This window comes from Armigeres subalbatus, chromosome 3 (genome assembly GCF_024139115.2).
Source record: "Armigeres subalbatus isolate Guangzhou_Male chromosome 3, GZ_Asu_2, whole genome shotgun sequence".
NCBI classification, from domain to species: domain Eukaryota; kingdom Metazoa; phylum Arthropoda; class Insecta; order Diptera; family Culicidae; genus Armigeres; species Armigeres subalbatus.
The window spans coordinates 292,668,882-292,687,753 of record NC_085141.1 but is presented as its reverse complement, the minus strand read 5'-3'; the positions used below and the strand labels follow the sequence as shown (position 1 = coordinate 292,687,753).

General features: G+C 38.6%; 2 protein-coding genes across 2 annotated transcripts in view; both read left to right on the top strand.

Moving 5' to 3' along the window:
• Window positions 1-2,863, top strand: part of LOC134224831 (kinesin-like protein KIF12) — a 54,222-nt gene extending 51,359 nt beyond the window's left edge. The window contains exons 5-11 of the mRNA XM_062704436.1: window positions 270-411; window positions 504-740; window positions 799-917; window positions 972-1,435; window positions 1,495-1,737; window positions 1,797-1,949; window positions 2,593-2,863. Of these exons, the coding sequence (XP_062560420.1) occupies window positions 270-411; window positions 504-740; window positions 799-917; window positions 972-1,435; window positions 1,495-1,737; window positions 1,797-1,949; window positions 2,593-2,605 (1,371 nt within the window). The 3' untranslated portion in view covers window positions 2,606-2,863. The remainder of the gene's footprint in view (window positions 1-269; window positions 412-503; window positions 741-798; window positions 918-971; window positions 1,436-1,494; window positions 1,738-1,796; window positions 1,950-2,592) is intronic.
• A 7,159-nt stretch (window positions 2,864-10,022) lies between these two features.
• The window catches only part of LOC134224829 (ubiquitin-like modifier-activating enzyme 1), a 127,544-nt gene continuing 118,694 nt past the window's right edge, over window positions 10,023-18,872 (top strand). The window contains exon 1 of the mRNA XM_062704430.1: window positions 10,023-10,222. The gene's annotated coding sequence lies outside the window, so the exon portion shown is untranslated. The remainder of the gene's footprint in view (window positions 10,223-18,872) is intronic.

The following is an 18,872-nucleotide window of genomic DNA, read 5'->3' as shown; positions in this document are numbered from 1 at the left end:
AATTGATCAAATGACTTAATGATCATGGCGCTCATGTTTAATGCTCAACAGCTTCTCAAACGGGTCGTCGTATTCCACTTTCCAGCTACGTTGGACAGCCGACTAAAGAGCACTTCGGTATCAATCGTCACGAATTAGATTGTTCGACGATACTCAACTTTGAGCCAATCGGCGTCGCACGAATCAGATTTCGGCGCAAAGCTGTTTCCATTTCAGCTGTGCAGCGAGCTCAAAAACGTTTCTAACATCCATTTATCCATTAATTTCAGGTTATAGATTTACTCAACCCAGGAACAGCTCGCAAACCGCTGGCCGTTCGATGGTCCAAAAAGTCGAGAGGATTTTTCGTGGAGAACCTCTTCACCGTAGACTGCGAAGAACTCGACGACCTGCTAGCGGTTCTCGAAGAAGGTAATCCAATTGAATGAACGCTCCCCCGTTGTATCGTGTAGCGAACAAAGGTCCCACGCTTACCATTTATGATCTTGTCATCAATTCAACAGGAATGCGAAACCGTTCGGTAGGTTGCCACTCGATGAATGACTACTCCTCGAGAAGTCACACGATCTTGACGGTGCACATCACCTCGGAGCAGCAAGCCGAAGGCGGCGTGTTCATATCCAAGCAGGGGAAGATCAACTTTGTCGATCTGGCTGGCAGTGAGATGACCAAAAAGACTCACAGTGAGGGCAAAACTCTCGAGGAAGCAAATAACATCAACAAAAGTTTGATGGTTTTGGGTAGGTAGCAATCGATCAAAGTCTCGTTTAAGAAATTTCCAAAAAAGTTCAATTGTAGGATATTGTATTGCATCGTTGAGCGATTCGAAGAAACGGAGCGGCCATATACCCTATCGGGATAGTAAGCTAACCAAGCTGTTAGCGGATAGTTTGGCTGGAAATGGCGTTACGCTAATGGTGAATTGCTTTATATTGCAACGCTTCAGTATGTTTCATTAGAATTTATTCTAGATTGCATGTATTTCGCCGGCCCGATCCAACATAACGGAAACCTTGAACACGCTTCGCTATGCTGCTAGAGCGAAGAAGATTCGCACCAAGCCGATCATCGTGATGGATCCCCGTGAAGCGCTAATTCTCAGCCTTAAACGAGAGATCGGTGCTCTACAGGTAGAGAACGAACATTTACGGACAGCATTGAATCTACAGTCTGAATCGCTCGAAATCAACAGTCAGGTAGACTACCTTGAACGACGTCAAATCATCCGAACACCTCCGAAGGTGGATGTGGAGAAACTGATCGATATGGAGGGCAATGAACTCAAGGAGCTGGTTAAGGTATACATGATGGAGAACCAAGCGCTACGACAGGAAAACTCCGAACTCTACAGTACACGAGAAATGATTATGCGCGATCAGGAAGTAGTCTGTCGAGAGAACGAGAGACTGTTGAAGAAATTAGAGGATGTGAACTCGTGAGTTTTTTTTTATTGTTGATAGAATTTCATGTGTTTAGCTTAGTTTCAAATTCTAGGGTTTGCTGTCGTTCGCCGATTATTCCGGCAAGGCCTACATTTTCAGCAGAAATGCTGAACTTATCAGCAAGTGGAGAGGATATGTCGAACGTTTGGCAGAACGCTATGAGCGCCAGCAGCGACAGTATGGGCAGCGTGGGTCGACCTAAGCATGATTCTCTAGACGGCCGGGTTTCAGCTAATGAGAACAAAATTCCCGAGCTGTTACAAAAAGAACTTGACAAGAGAAGAATTGGCGATAGGTATTTCTATATCCATGCGAAATGTATTTCCGATCTAAACCTGAAACTTTCTTCAACAGCATCCAAACAATCGCCAATAATTTGAAACGCCACAATTCGTGGGAAAATAATCGACCTCTGAATGGAGTGAAGCTTGCATCGCGGAAAGGTTCAGCAGAAAGTAGACACTCAGATCAATCCCAGCAAAGGACGTCACAAACTCGAATCATTGAGTAAGTACTACTCTAAGTTTTTTTTTTCCAAACCGTAGAAACATCATCAATTTTACATCACCATTTTTTTTTCTATCATGGATTTCCTTCTTTCTGGGATTTTGAATTTTGTCTACCATTCCGACAGTTTGAAGGTTCCTTCGCATCCCTACTCGGCGGAGTCGGGTTTTGTCGGATCGTCCTGGTCTCCACTGGCCAGGCGACCTGCTAGTAGTATCAGTAGAAATATGTACAGTCTGCAGTCTCCCCTGCCGCTGCGGAAGCAAAATAATTTTCTGAGCAAGAGTCGTTCCACGGACGAGGGCCTGCTGCCAATGAAGCGAAACATCTTTGGCAGTTTGGTATCACTCAACGGGGATGACGTTGCTGCTGAGGCTCAGTCGTTGATATGAGCGTTGTTGAAGTATTGTATGTAGCATTTTTGATCGTAGCAATAGCAGTAGTATTGAAATCGTGTACGTCTACGCTTTTGAATAAATCTGTAAATTATTTGAACAATCAACCCACCTAGTATGTCTGCATGGTCTCTCATTTGTTACATAATTAGAAAAAACAGCTTTTGTATCATACTGTCAACTCTATACCTTTCTATATCAACTTACTCATTTTAACATCGTGAATAATGTTTGAAATACCTTTTCAGCATGATCAGTTAAAAACGTTCGAAGGATGTACAAGATGTGAACAATCAAGAACATTCAACAGGGTTACCAACAGGAATGAATGTGTGTGATACCTCAATAGAGAAATTAGATGTACTAAAAGTGTTGCAAAGAGCTAGAGAAATTGTATTGTTATGATAAATAAGAAATGCGCACATTATTAACTTGATTGTAAAACCATTGGAATCAATAAATGGAAGTGAATAAATAATTCATTATTCGTTTGAACAGAATTATCTATTCATCATCAACTCAAACCTAAGCCAAAGAAGCCTTTCGACTCGATTCAGCGCGACTCACAGCCCTACAACATTAACTTGAAAAGCTCACTAATTAACGTGAAGTTAAACGATTTACAATGATATGGAAATGCTAATATCATCTTCCAAACTTAGACGTACATGTTCATGATAAAATTAGAGGCGAAAGTATAGAATTTATAGTTCCGTTAGGATACGGCAGGCATGAAGAATGTTTTTATAGAAGTCGATTTGAAAGCGAGCGGAGGGCAATATTTGTGATGGCACATATCACACGACCTTCCTTCTGCCAAACTCCCGTATGAAGGGGGAGGGAAGAATATCAGTGTGGAAGCTGATATATCTCCACTGGCAAAATACCGTGATGTGCCCTAATTTCGCGCGCGCCCTAACTTCGCGCATTATAAAATTATTTATTTTTTTCAATTTTTAGTTGCCAGTCAGAATTGAAAATCGGGAGGATTACAACATATTATTGTTGTTGAATGTTTTTCACGAAAAAATTGAAAAATAAACTTGCTTTGGTACACCAAATAAAATTATTTCAATTTGATCCTCCCATCGACCGCCATATTTGCTTGTGCTTAGCAAAGCGACGAAGAACATGACTGCCCATGATTTCATAGTTGACGTAACAACCAGCACCATCGATGTTGGGAAAACGCATTTTTATTAATTTTACACAAATCATCATATCAATCAACAAAATAGATGAACTAATCTGTCTAAAGGGACAATATTAGTAGTTATTTGAAGGCCGCGGGAATTAATTATTATTCCTTTGATTGAAGTGGTCAAAATATGCATACGACAGTTTATGCGATCAAACAATCTTTTTGTGAAATGTTTGTTCCCATGACATGGCGTAAAAACCAGGCTACTACGTGTGGTTATATAGCGCTAAAGAATAATTGTAGTTAGTTCCAACGATTTATTGATCACTTGTCATAAGACGAGTTTGTACAATTCCATTAAATTCTACCACTTAATTGTACCTTGACCGATACGTATTTCGACCTCAAAGTAAGGTCGTCTTCAGTGTCTCGTACTTGACTCGAGTCGACTTAAGTAGAGTCAATTACGAGACACTGAAGACGACCTTACTGTTGAGGTCGAAATACGTATCCGTCAAAATACAATTAAGTGGTGGAATTGAATGGGATAGTACAAACTCGTCTTATGACAAATAAAGACATTCCACTAAAAAGCTCAAAATAATTTTCTTAAGATTTATTGATTGAAGAAGGGAAATCTTTTGAAAAGTTCAAGTTTCCGGGAAAGGTTTTCGGATAGCTCTTTCCGTGAAAATTGTATTGGCCAAAGTTCTCGTTCCAACCAAATTTAAAGCAAAAATGGTTCCAATCCCTATTTTAAAATACCCGAGTAGACGAGTATTAGAAGTAAATCAATCGTGATTAGATTGCAAAATGAGATATGGGTCTGATTTTTATGTAGTATATAAAAGCACAAAATATCAGACGACAATATCTAAATTTGCTCTGAAATATCATGAGGTTATCAGTTAATGGTATTTGGAAGAAGTGATGAATATCTCGAACTATCTTGATATTTAAATAACACTTCGGTGCGTTTTTTGTTGATATTTTTGCCTGCTCTTTTGAATCTTACATCAAAGTCCATATCATGTTTTATAATTCAGTTCTGTCCGGGTAAGGTAAATGAAAAACATGAATAAGAATTGCATTGCAATTGTTAAAACTAAAATAACAGCCGTGGAATCTATTAGGATCCTTCCCGGTAAATGTGCTCAAAATATACATACCAATATTATCAAGCTGTAACGAAAATATCCATAAATTACTACACTTTAGAGGAGGAATAGGGATTCAGATAAGTGTGATCCCATACACAATGTGCAATTTTGATGAGCTTCTAAAAAAAGTGTGACACAAATAGCTAATCACTGCGTTACATAATTATTGGATTTTCATTCTTCTTTTATATTATACATACTTCCTTTTGAATGATCGCGATTGTCTTAATTTTTGAATTTTGGCCACAATATTTGGCAAACAAACATTATTTTATTGATTCAAAATAATGTAAACATTTATCTCCAGAGCTACACCTCGATGGATGAAAGCTTATTTTGTCGGATTATACCGTGGATTTCACAAGAAATGCTTGCTTTAGCAGGAACTTGCTTATTAATTTTTGATTACAAAATCAGTTACGCCCAAATCATAAAGTTGTCCTGAAATACGACAAAGTAAAACTAAAACCTATGTTGTGCCTAATTGGTGAATTGTGAATGTCGCAAAAATATGAGACAGGTTTTTGCTCCATATTGCAGCAGGTAATGGAGGTACGTCAACTTATGCGATCAAATGACCATATTTTCAAAAACAATTATCGCCATAACTCGAATGTTTCCGAACAAAACATGAATATTTTTTCATGGAGCATATGTATAATCGTACGAAGAATCCATATCCGCAAAAAAGTGTGTTTTGGTCATTAGGAAATGGAAATTAGGTATATGAGAGTAATTATGGTACCTAGTTTCGTTTATTGTTGTTGCGTAGTTTCATTTGCAACATTCTAATGAAACAAAATCAATATAATACACAGGACAGTTTTACACTGAATAGAACCCGAAAAGTTTATTCCCATACGCTTTTTATCTAATTTTCAGGCGGATCAGACCGACATCGACTAATGTTGACTTGAAAAATCTTATAGATCAGTGCCTGCAATAGCTACCAAATCCGATGTGTAAAATGATGCTAAAATGTGCGATGTGTAAAATGATGCTTAACTTAAGATAAAACTACAGCAGCTTTTTCGATAATGTATATAATATTGAAGATGTCTTGAATAAAACACATATTTGAAGATGTCCTATGTAAGAGATAGCGGAATTTAAGACTTCCTTTCATGACGTCTCGGAAATTTAAACTTTTTTTATACACCGCTAAACATTACTACAATGCATTTTTTCTTAAAATATGGTTTATATTTCAGAAGCAAACGATATTTTAGGAATTATGACTTGTGTCAACTAAAATGCATGAAGTAAAATCTAAGCAAAGCTCCAGGGTCGAAATATAGGAACATACCATTTCGACTAAAGAACGGGTCACTAATGGCTTTTTGATACCGTTATCTGCATATTTTGAACAATGGATGCATGCTTCTATTGGTTAATTGATTATATTTCATCAAACCAATAACGATATTCAATTTCAAACATGAGCGAAGTTAGGAACACTTTTGCGCGAAATTAGGAACTATCCTATTTTCTTGCGCGAAATAAGGAGCATACAACGGTCTCGGATTCATACTCCAATTCTAGATTGCTTTGAGAATAGGTCGTATGTGCAAAAGAGAGTCTCTCTTTGCTTGCACTCTCTTTCGCTAATAGATAAGCTAATTTTGCATATTTTGCTACATTTTCACTCCAGCACGATAGACAAAGCTATTGTCTTAAGATAACTGCCAAGAAATCCGAAGTAAACTTTAGTATAGTTCTATAATAATCGAAAGAGAATGAAAGTCAAGAGAGCCTCTCTTTTGCACATACGACCTATTCTCAAAGCAATCTAGAATTTCTTTTAAATAGCAGCAAAATTTGCAAGTAACGTTTTTTGAGAACCTAGAATCCTTCTACTACGTGATGCAGTAGCAAATGTTTCCAAATTGTCACTACATGTTTTTTAATGAACGTTTTAACTTTGTCAGATCTTAAGTGCGCGAAATTAGGGTACTTCACGGTATATCAGATACGTCGTAATTCCAAAAGAGAGGCTCCCTTTGTTTACTTTCTCTTATTACGAAGAGATTTCTCTTATTACGAAGCCATACTAACATTTACATCGGATTTTTTAACATAGATCTGAAGAAAATTGATTTGTCTAGCGTGTTGAGGTGGAAATATTGCAATAAATGCAAAACTAGCTTAGATATTAGTGAAAGAGAGCGTAATGAAAAGAGTCTCTTATTTGGACATACGACGTTTTCAAAATCACGCAAGGTTTGATTTTGGTTTGAGTTGACGGGGGTGGAGTCAAGGTTCGCCGAACATGTTTGAGCATTTGTAGTGAAGTTGCACAAACCCCCATATATTTTTTGACGGTTGGTGCTTAAGTTGGCGCTTCGGTCGTTCGTGTGTGATATTGTTGGTCGTATCTCGGGTTGAATAAATTGATTGTTCGTACCGCTGTTGGTAAAACTTGATGGTTGTTTGAATAAACGAGAAGTGGAGTCAATGTTCGTCGAACTGCTTGACTGGTGTGTACGTTGCATAAGAAGCAAGCAAAAAGTTCAAGTGCTGCCAGTATTATTTTCGCGATTTCATGCATTTTCATACGTTGCCAATTCGACAGTTTTTCACTCCGCCGGTCTCTAGTAAAAGTCGAGTCAAGTACGAGACACTGAAGACGGCCTTACTGTTGAGGTCGAAATATGTATCTGTCAAGATACAATTAAGTGGGAATGTACAAACTCGTCCTATGACAAGTGAAGACATTCCACTAAAAAGCTCAAAATAATTTTCTCAAAAACGTTCATAGCCTACACTTCGGAAGCACTGATGATGATAAGGATCCATTCTGCCCCTACCCTGAGGGAAGTTAAGGATGCCATCAGACAGCTAAAGACCAATAAAGCAGCTGGTAAGGATGGTGTCGGAGCTGAGCTCATCAAGATGGGTTCCAGAATTTGGGAAGCAGTACACTGCCGTTCTACGCATAGTTGTTCCATGTACATATGAAATCCCAGCAAACATGGGACAAATATACGTATGACGGCAGTACAGCTTCCATAGAAATGGAAGAAAGGGGTCATATGCCCACAAGATAGAGTATGAGAACTTTCGGGCGATCACCATACTTAATGCCGTTTACTAAGTCATATCCCAGGTCATCCTCCTACTTAACAGAGACGAATCAACTGTAGAAATCGGGCCTCAGAATAAACTGCGGTCTAAAAAGATTCACCATAGTACCAAATGTGTCACGTACAAAATCGGTGGTCCTCTATGGACATGGAACTCATATCACGCTCGAGGAGGACTTGCAAGCACTTTGAGCAACGGGCGCTTAGGACTATCTTTGCCGGTATGCAAGAGAGCGGTGTTTGGCGACCAAGGATGAACAACAAGCTCGCCCAAATTTTTGGATGACCAAGAACTTATGCTTATGCACCATATTTGAAACATGCTGATACACGTATAGACCCAAAGGCCTTACTTCGCTGGTTACGCGTATAGACCCAAAGGCCTTACTTCGCAATTTTGTTGGATGACTATTCTATGAGTCACGTGGAGCATGTACCATATTTGAAACAGGCTGATAGATCTTTGGTTACGCTTATTGATCTAAAGGCCTTATTTCAGGAGATTCCTGGATGAGTTTGAGCATAGATCGGAACACATTCCTGGTTTCATATCACAAAAACCATGTACCATATCACGATCCATACTAGCGTATTATGACCTACAAACATTACCTAGCGAACAAATAGGTAGAAGCCCCGTCCATTATAAGTGCCAATTTAACATTTTCTCAGTCCCCAGTAAGCACCAACATATAAAATTTTCGAAGTCCCCCAATAGGTTTTTTTTCGACGTTTTTTTTTTAAATAGCGCGTTTTTTTAAATAACGCGTTTTTTTTACGCGGAACATGGAGCGACGTAAAAAAAACCTTAGGGTACGTTTAGACCGACTTACCGCATTGAACAGGAAGAACAAATCCCTCGGATTGAGTGTCCCCATCACTAATATAAATCTCGTCTTGTTGGTCCGAACTCTCTGCTGGTGGTGATGCCGGGATATCTATTGCCTCTCTTTTGATAAACATCAGGTTGTTTTTTAACCACTGCAGGTAATTTGTCATGGTTTCTTAGCAATTCCTCTATGATCTTTGATCTCTCTTGAATAGCTTCCTTATCAGCTTTCTTCGCCGCTTTCGCATCTCGTATAGATGGGACGGCTACAAAACGACAATAAATTATTCAAGGGTAGAGCTAAATCTTAGCCATTGGCTTACCTGTCTTGCAAAGCCGACGCTGCCCCTTCATGTAAACATTCTCGTAATCATGTTTATCGAAATGTTGTGAGCACAGGTAAGCTGAATCCGGATCGACTAAATCCGTTCGTTCGGTGAATGCTACCCACTGGTTCCTTACCGTAGGATTTCTTGGAAATTTATGCAATGTTATTGGTAGCGATTTGATTGCATGTAACGTAATGCCACATGATATCAGTGCACATCTCACCATTGTTAGCTTAAATTTAAAAATCTATGAAACTTTGGTTGAATGGACATACAAACGAGAAGCAATTTACCGCGACTGATGCATCAAAACAAAACTGCGCTTTACACTGAACTAAAACATTAATCGTTTGATGAATGATTTCTTGCACTTTAACTCATGCGGTAGAACAAAAGATATTTTAGAACCATACAATGTTGCTTTTAGAGCTTAATTTAGCTAGTTTATTAGCAAGTCGAAATGTTAGGGTATAAAGGAGTTAAGATAACTTGAAATATCGGAGACGAGCCTGCCTCGGGCTGAAAATCTCCTAAATAAAGACAAAAAAAAAAACTTGGAATATTTTTAAAATAATCTGTGACAAAATGCATAGCCATTACATGTAATTAAAATATATTGTAAAATATATGTTATAACATTTTCCCGCTGAAATAGATTTTCATAACAAACGCTTCCCAAATGTTGCACACTCAGCGAACTGGACTATCGAAATTCATAACTGGCGCCTTATGAATCTTCGACCGATTATTTCACCAGTAGTGCTTCTTATACGCAGTTACCTTCCCGAGTATTCAAGCGTCGATAGGCGTGTGGTCTACATACCGGCCTCCCGACCCCGACGTCCACAGTTCGAATCAGTCTGCCACTTCACTTTTTTAAATGAAAATCATCATTCATAAGTCAACATGTTGAAATTCATACCGATTCCTTGTGGCAAATTTTCATAAGGCGTTTGATTGAAAATCATACGTCCATTTTACTCAGTGCACGATAAACTTCATCATTCTTGCAGTTTTGCCTTTCTCGCTTTTTCGTCACCATAAAGTGTCAAAAGTCCAAACCGCTGATAGGGCAGCCGAGCCGGTCTGCAAAACAGTCGATATAACTCGTTTGTTTTGTCTCGATCAAAATCACTTCGTCCATCGCGTTTTTAAAGTGCTACAAAATTGCAGATACTACGTGCTTCTTTGGATAATAAACGATTTCTTGGATCCCTGAACGCGTGTGAAGCTTGAAATGCTATAATTCTATTGAAAAGTTGTGCATGATAGTCAGAAACGATTCTAACATTTGCGCCTGGAAAATCAGCTGTCTGTTGCTTATTGGCCGTTTCAGGTAAGATATTTGCCCAGCATATATTCTCGTCATTGTAAATGAATTATTGTAAGAGCAAGAGAAGAACACGATATTTCAAGTTCGTTCCTGTTAAAAGCTGAAAAAAGTAGTTGATTCACAGATTCCGCAAATTCCACCAGAATCGGTTTACAATTTCAGTTTAATCATAAATGCAAGGCTGCCAGATTTGATTTTTTCCAAGCGTGACATCTGCAAATGGCTTAAATCCCAAACGCCGTTTATGCGAGGAAACGGTGCGTTTTTTGTTTTCTGAAATTTTGTAGATTTGGAATGGTTTTCCAATGATTCATTATTTGCTGTTATAATATTCCTGTTTAATGAGCAGCTCGAAGTCGCTTGAAGATTTTCACATACCGAAAGGAAAATCGACCATGAATATGCCAAAGACTCGATAGAGCGAATAAAAAAATTTGATTGGAAAGGTCAATTCAAACATAAGTTCAGTTGGTTTTGGGATATAAAATAAATACTCTGTTACTGTACATTGAATCGGTTCAAATTTCAAAAATGTATTCATATTTTTTATGCTAAGATAGACCTCTGGTGGACACTGATTATCAGCCGAATGGCCTAACAATTACACCAGACACGCTTGCCGTTGCCGTATGTTGTTACGATTGAATAACATTCTACCAAGGCACCAATGATTACTTTGTATCAACATCTCATAAGTCCCAAACAAAAATATTTGATGACGAATAACGATCATTGAAAAGCAATGGTAACTTGTTCGATGGAAATGCTTGCCATCGTGCAAGTCTTTGTAGTGGGGTAATCAATTATGCAAATTGAAATGTGAATCCACTTCAAAATTTTCTACAATTTTTATTTGAAACCCACTTAAGATTTAATACCAGACTATATCCTAAAATAAATGTGTAGCTACCATTTTCCGACAAATTCAATCCAGAAAAATATCTAGATGTAGATTTCATACACCTATCAACGAAAAATGTTGATTTTTGGATATCGCAAAGGATGAAATCTGTTAAAACACTTGGAAGATCTGTTCCGATTATAAAACAATGTTCTACAAAGTTTTCGAGAATAAGCAAGGCTTTCATTAAGTTGATGTCGTAATGATTTTCGTTCATCTCACTCAGAGTTATGATTGACCGGTCGATTTTAAGAAAGTTTTTGAAAGTTGAACAGATCTACTGCCAGTAAATGCGCCATCTGACCTTTCCCGTCGGAAATTTTTATTTTCTCAGTCTATTCTTTGGCTTATTTAAGGCCAACTTTCCCCATACCCATATTTATTGACGCTTCTAAGTATTTTTAAAATTTAAAACCAAAATCGAAAAGTGCCGTTTTTTCAAGATTGGTTCGATTTTGAACGAACATCGGGTGAATTTTTCAGGCCAATTCATCCCGTTTTTTTAGTAGCTACGCCCAACTATTAATCAGTTTTTAGATATTTATCAAAAACGCTAGAATTTCATGTTTTCAGTTTGAAAGCATTTCACAAATATAACATTTTGAATTATTTCATCCGAAATGCATTCTGAACACGAGAGCGCGTTTCATGTTTACAACATTCTGAACACAGCTCTCTATCCAAAAGCACAAGGCTAACTGGAGCCCCAATGTTAAATCTAGGAAACCGTAATTGAACCGTTTGTTTGAGAAACTGCATATGTAACATTTTTGGCCAAAATGAGATTTTCATATATTGTAGATCCAGTTGAAAACCGTACTAAGGGCTCGCGATAATCGCATTTTCTCACATTTCCGGATGTCGCAACTACATCGTGAGTAGTGCGTATCTATGCTATAGTCGTGTGCTATCATGCGCACTAATCGCGATGCAGTTGCGACATCCGGAAATGGGAGAAAATGCGATTGTCACGAAAGCTCAGTTCGATTTTCAACTGGATCTACAATATTCTGAATCCTCGTCCAAAAATACGTATTCTGGAAAAAAAGCGAAAAAATGTTTGTTCGGAAATGTATGAAGATTTTTTCGTTTGTTCGAGAAACTTCATATGTAGAGCAATTATGAAGTACTGCTTGCAGTTTTCAAACTGAAAGTGCCTCAGGATGTTGAGTTTTGCCAAAAACTATTAATCTGTATCGAAGAAATCAAAAGATTCGGTGCCAATTTGCTCAAAAACAGTTTTTTTTGTTTTCTCGGTACATATTGTGAAAAATTTATTTCAAACAAATTATTCAATTACCATGATCGTTTTTGCTTGTGCACCAGCCTAATGCACACTGAACTGTTTTCAGAGTTCATAACTGAGAACACCGAGGTACGCCTTTGGCTCATGTTCTGTTCAGAATGAATCTCTGATACTCATTATCTCTCAAATGAAATGGTCTGTATTCGTATTCGCATAACCTGAAAACAACTGGATGGATTTTAATCATTCCTTCAGCAGAAACGTTCGTTGCAGTTTCCGACGGGTTTATATGATATTTCCGAGGATATTTCCTCATGCGAAAATCACGAGTAAAGTTGAGTAAATCGTGGAAAACTGAATTAAGATTCTTTGGAAATTTCGCATGGGCAGTTCACAACTCGCATTTTAGCCTACTGTGCAAGACAACGTCTGCTGGATCAACTAGTATTAAATAGTCTTCAATCATCATCTCTAGCCCTTGATTTCAACAATAAAAAGATATCGATGAAAAATGAATATAGGACGAGAATTGACTGAATGTAGATTATTCGGTTCGCACATCAAATGAAGAGCTAATTATAAGGCCACTTTCTACACTACTAGTGGGATCGTGCTCGTTTTCCTAACATTTCACCGAAAGATTAGATCAACTTATTCAATCTATTCCGATACATTGCGTGTTTGAAATTGTATAATTTCGTTGGAATCAGATTTGCGTTGGAAAGAAGTAAACCCTGCCTTTTCCATGAGCATATGACTCCAGCTGCTTTCACGGGATTGGTTGCCCGATCTTCCGTCAGGTTGCTATAGGTATTACCATCGGCATAACGCCGGAATACTGAGTAAAAGGCGGCGGAGACCGCGAAATGGTGTTTATTTTTTCCTTCAGGGATTTCTCTGAGAAAGAATCGTTTAAGCCAATCATATTTCTAGAGTGCTTTGAGAATAGGTCGTATGTGCAAAAGAGAGTCTCTCTTTGCCTCCATTCTCTTTCGATTATTACAGATCTATAATAAAGTTTACTTCAGATTTCTTGGCAGATATCTAAAGATTATAGCTTTGTCTAGCGCTCTGAAGTGAAAATGTGGCAAAATATACAAAACTAGCTTATGTACAACCGAAAGAGAGAGTGAACAAAGAGAGCCTCTCTTTTGCACATACAACCTATTCTCAAAGCAATTTAGATTTGTTGATTGTGCAGAAAGGTCAGTTGACCTTTCCCGTCAAAAATATATTTCGTATCATTGTCTCAATCGATTCTTGGCTTATTTAAGTTCATCTTTCCCAAGGAACCTATATTTTTTGAATCATCTAACTATTTCAAAAACCGAAAACAAAATCCGGAAAAGTGCTTCGCGTGTGAACCGGCCTGAAGATTCTTCACCCAAGTCAGCGCAAATGTTAGAGCAATCTTGAAAACAGGACTTTTCCGATTTTTGGTTGTAAATTTTGAATTATAGAGCGTCAAAACTATGGGTTCTTTGGGAAATTTGACCCTAAATAAAATAACTATTGTGCGAATTAAATTTTTTACGGGAAAACACAGATATCAGGTATTTGGGATGATATCCGATACGTGTGTAAACATCCGCAACTGTTGTTTCCAACTATATCCAACATTTGAACCGTTTGTTTGAGAAACTGCATATAACATTTTTGGCCAAAATGAGATTTTCATATACAATAGACGTTCGATAACTGCAATGCTTTTTAACTGCAATTCGATAGTTGCAACAGATTTGCAGTTATCGGACCGCTAAACTTCAAACTGATGTCAAACTCAATGACAGCGCTGCACATTTAGATGCACTGTTATTGCATCTGACGTCGATTGACAATCGTTTGACGTCTAGAATGCGTTGCAGTTAACGAACGGCATTCGTTAACTGAAAAGTAAACATTTTGCAGTTATCGAACGGCTACTGTATTCTGAATCCTCGTCCAAAAATACATATTCTGGCAAAAAATACGAAAAAATTTTTTTGTTCAGGAATGTATGAAAAAAAAATTCGTTTGTTTGAGAAACTACATATGTCCACGTACTTTGAAGAGCAATTGTGGAGTACTGCTTACATTTTTTGCACTAAATGTGCCCCAGGTTGTGGAGTTTTGCTGTTTGATCTGTATCGAAGAAATCAGAAAGATTCGGTGCAAATTTGTTAAAAAACAGTTTTTTGTTGTTTTCTCGAAATAGTGTAAAATGGACTTATGCAGTTTCTCAAACAAATGATTCATTTGTAATGTAATTGGCAATTTTTGAAGATGGTGCGACAATCATTTCTGTGTGAAACGCAGCACAAGTGCAACTGTACTTCCGCAATCAGTTGAGTAGATGGCAGTACAGTCAGGATTCGCTGGTTGGGATCTTAATACTTGGGTCACTTTTTAGTTGGGCCTCCGCTGTGGATTTGGGCCATGGCCCAACTAAAAAAGCAACAACGTACGTCAAAATATAATGTAAACACGGAAAACGGGATTGGGCGTCACTGGGCATCATTTGTGATGTTCGAGTCGAAAAAATACACGTGTTCAAATGGCTGTCAGTTGGCCCAACTAAAAAACCGAATTCGTTAGTTGGGCCGAGGTCGTGGCCCAACCAGCGAATCGCGACTGTAGTGAGTCAACGTAGGGGGAATAACGGCTTTGGCAGGTTTTGATCTATTATTGGCAGGGGGGTTTTTTATGACTAATTAGGTTCAAATTTGGCCTAATCATTCTTTGCATATCGAAGAATATCGTGGCCAAATTTCACTAAAATTTGGTCGACAAAACCCCCTATATAATAGAACAAAACCTGCCAAACTCATCTTTCCCCTATATAAATTCAAAAGTTTACAATATTTTCAATAAAATTTGTTCTAGCTTAAATATCTGTTATCTGTGGTAAAATTTTTCATACCGATATTTTATGTGATCGCATAACAATGAAATCCAAGTGGACAATTTAAATTTATAATTTATCCTTAATTTATTACAAACACATGTAAAACAACAAATTGGCTGCTTGACATGCCTCTTGCTGATTCATTGCTGACAGTTTGATTGATGGCACATTCGTATCCGCATATCTCTTTTTCATGCCTCTAATAAAAACTATCGAATACAAATTCAGTATTTTATTCAATTTCAAAGTATCTACTTGGCTGGATGCAGTGAAAATGTAATACCTGGAGAAAAAAGACGAGACGATCGATATGAAATGAATGCTGTTTCATGTTTAAACAGACATCCTACAAATATAAAAATAGTTTTTAATAGCATTTTTTTTATTTCACACCGGTATAGAAAAATTTCACTGGGAACCATGAAACTATAGCTTGAAATTCGTGAATTGTCTTGCTTGTTGTACATCGCCAAACGTCAAATTACAGTTCAGTGTTGAGTAATGCGAACGTGCCTTTTCTTGCAGTTTCGAATGTCGACTCGCGGTTTCCACGTCAAGGAACATCATCGCCCATCAACGACGGACAAGGAGTGAAGTGGAAACGACCGCCTAGTTTCGGGACAGAAAGAAGCCGCTTCTTTGCGCGAGTGAACAGTTTTCGTTGGCGTTGTTTTTCTGCGAGACAGGGAGAGTGAAAACTCTTGCTTTTTTGCAAAGTACGATTCCGCGAATTAGTGCGTTTTCATCCAGGTGAAGTTGCTTTGTCGGTCGAGTTTCGGTTGGTGTTGCGAAGTGCAATTGCGAATTTTGATTTCGTCTGGCTGGTGCACTGTGGTCTCTCGTGACGGAGGCGCACCGGTTTTTTAGTGCTGGCTTAATGTCTGAGTGGTGAATTTCGGTGACAGTTCCGCCGTCGATCCCCCAACCGCCTTAAAAGCGGAAACTGCCGACATCGCCTACTTCGTCGTCGTCGTCGTTGTCAAACTCCCCTCGCTGCATGAGTCGCAGTTGAACAGCAGAAGCCAGCAACAACAAACAGAAGTTGAAAGAAGAGAAGACTCAGTAGCAGTTGTAATGGCGACGGCAAACAACAATCGGATCGGCTCCGTTCGAAGGTTCCGCAGGTGGTCAGGAAGTGATTGATGAAGGAGCTCCTATTCCGCGGCAGCTCTACGTTCTGGGACACGATGCCATGCGCGGCGGATGGCACAGTCCGATGTGTGTGATTTCAGGTCTCAGTGGATTGGGCGTAGGAAATCGCGCGAAAACGTAATCCTCGGTGGTGTAAAATCTGTCGCTTTGCATGACAAAGCGCTTTGCTCGCTGAAGGATTTGTCCTCGCAATTTTATTTGACTGCGGATGATGTTGTTGGCCGGGAATAGGGCAGAAATAAGCTGCCGTCAGCTGGCAGAACTGAACAACTATGTGCCGACCAGTGCGTACACAGGAGACCTGACTGAGGATTTTCTCCGCAAGTTCCGAGTGGTGGTGCTCTTTGCCTGACGCCCCGGAAGAACAGCATCGGGTTGCGGAGATTACCCATCGGAACAACATCGCCCTCATTACGGCCGACACGCGTGGTTTTTGTTTTCGCAAATTTTCCTGCTGACTTTGGAAAAGATTTCACCGTGTATGAAAGTCCGACCAGGGCCAATCCGAGCTCGGCTATGGTCGCCAGCATCACCAAACGATGTGGACAGTATTGTAACGACCTGCTTGGATGAGGAATCATTTTGGACACCCAGTTCGAGGACGGAGACTACGTAACCTTCACCGAGGTAAGTATCGAGAATTTTCAAAAAAAAGTACGCATTTTTCTCTTTGTGAAGCTCATATTAGCCATACGGACGAACGAGGAAAGGGACCAATTATTGCGATGTCCGACAAAGACGTGAAACAATATTGTGGTAGTGATGAAATAGGAAGAAAAAAAAGAGTTGATTGCGCCGGAACCAATGTGTGGATTGCTGCAGTGTGAAGCATAACACTTTTTCTAGCGTGAGGAAGTGTGGAAGCAGTCCGTAAGAGTCTAAATTTGAATCAATATGGTCAAGATTCATTTCCGACGCTTCATTGAAGATTATATTTTATAAAATTAATTCAAAAGTGGATAGACTTCCACTGTCTTTGTCCATTACGTGCAAGCTCTAGAGCAACAGTAAAGCAAGCGATTTGAATACCAAAATCGTATTTTATAAACTCCCTTATTTCTCCTCTCTTGTTACGCTTTGGCTTTCCAGCATAGTCCCACTTGGTTCGAACGACAGACAGCAATTTAGCTTCCCCAGCCTGACGTCATTGAGGAAAAAAATAAACCTAAGCTGACTTGATGGCGAAGAAAATAGTGGGCGAGTTATAATTGGCTTCATGGAGGGGTCAGACTTTTGCCTAATTCCAGACTGGTATCAATTCTTTTGTTGGTACTTAAACTTTATTAGATTTTTGTTAATCACTAGTTGCAGTGGAATTCAATCAATTTATTTTTATTAGAATTGCGTTTATGTTAATTATGTCCATCATCCTGTTTTCCCTTTTTGTTCTGTTATAATTTTCCAAGAAATGAGTTTTTTTAGAATTGAATTGCATTGACAGGGTGTACATACAGTCGGGAAAAGCGGGAAAAATCGTGAATTCAACACAACTGGGGAAAACCGGGAAATTATCCAACCAACGTTGAAATTCAATATAGATCAAAGTGACAAACATTCTTTTTTATAGTTATGGTCCGATTTGTTTTGTAATTCTTCAGTAACTATTATTTTGGGATCGATTACGATTTGGGCGTAACTTATTTTGTAAACAGACATTGTTTTATGAATTCCGTAGAGTACAAGCGTTTTTCCTGAAACTATTTACCTCACCTAATAGAGGAATGCTTATTTTGTCGGATACATGCTGTAGGGCCCTCCTTAGCCGTGCAGTAAGACGTACGCTACAACGCAAGACCATGCTGAGGGTGTCTGGGTTCGATTCCGGTGCCAGTCTAGGCAATTTTTGGATTGGAAATTTTCTCGACTTCCCTGGACATTGCGAAGGAATTCCTGGAGGAATTTTTTAAGTACATGAACATTGCTTCGTGAAGCCACAAAAATATTCTTTAAAATAATATTTTTTGCAATAGGGGAACAGATGGCTTTGGCAGGTTTTGTTCTATTATTGTCAGTTTTGTTCTATTATTGTTTTTGTCGACCGAATTTTATAAAATTTGGCCACAATATTCTTTGATATGAAAAGAATGTTTAGGCCAAATTTGATCATAATCAGTCATAAAAAAACCCCTGCCAATAATAGAACAAAACCTGCCAAAGCCGTCATTCCCCTATTTACTTTTTTGAATTGATCATTAAATTGCTATTAAAATCTATTTTTGGCACGTTTGTTTTTGCCTGGAAATTAATGTAAAACACCTGGAAAAATCAGAATTTTGTTTTTACAGATGAGTAGACACCCTGTGGTTGGATTAAGCAGAAAACGCGAAAATCGTACCCTCCGTATGTAATGTGCAGTGTTTGCTGCCAATGTGTGGCTAACGACACTTTTTTCGTGGCTCTTGTGACGACCACCAGATGTCGAAATAATCGATGAGCTTTACTCAAATTCGCCTATTAGCATTTCTTCAGT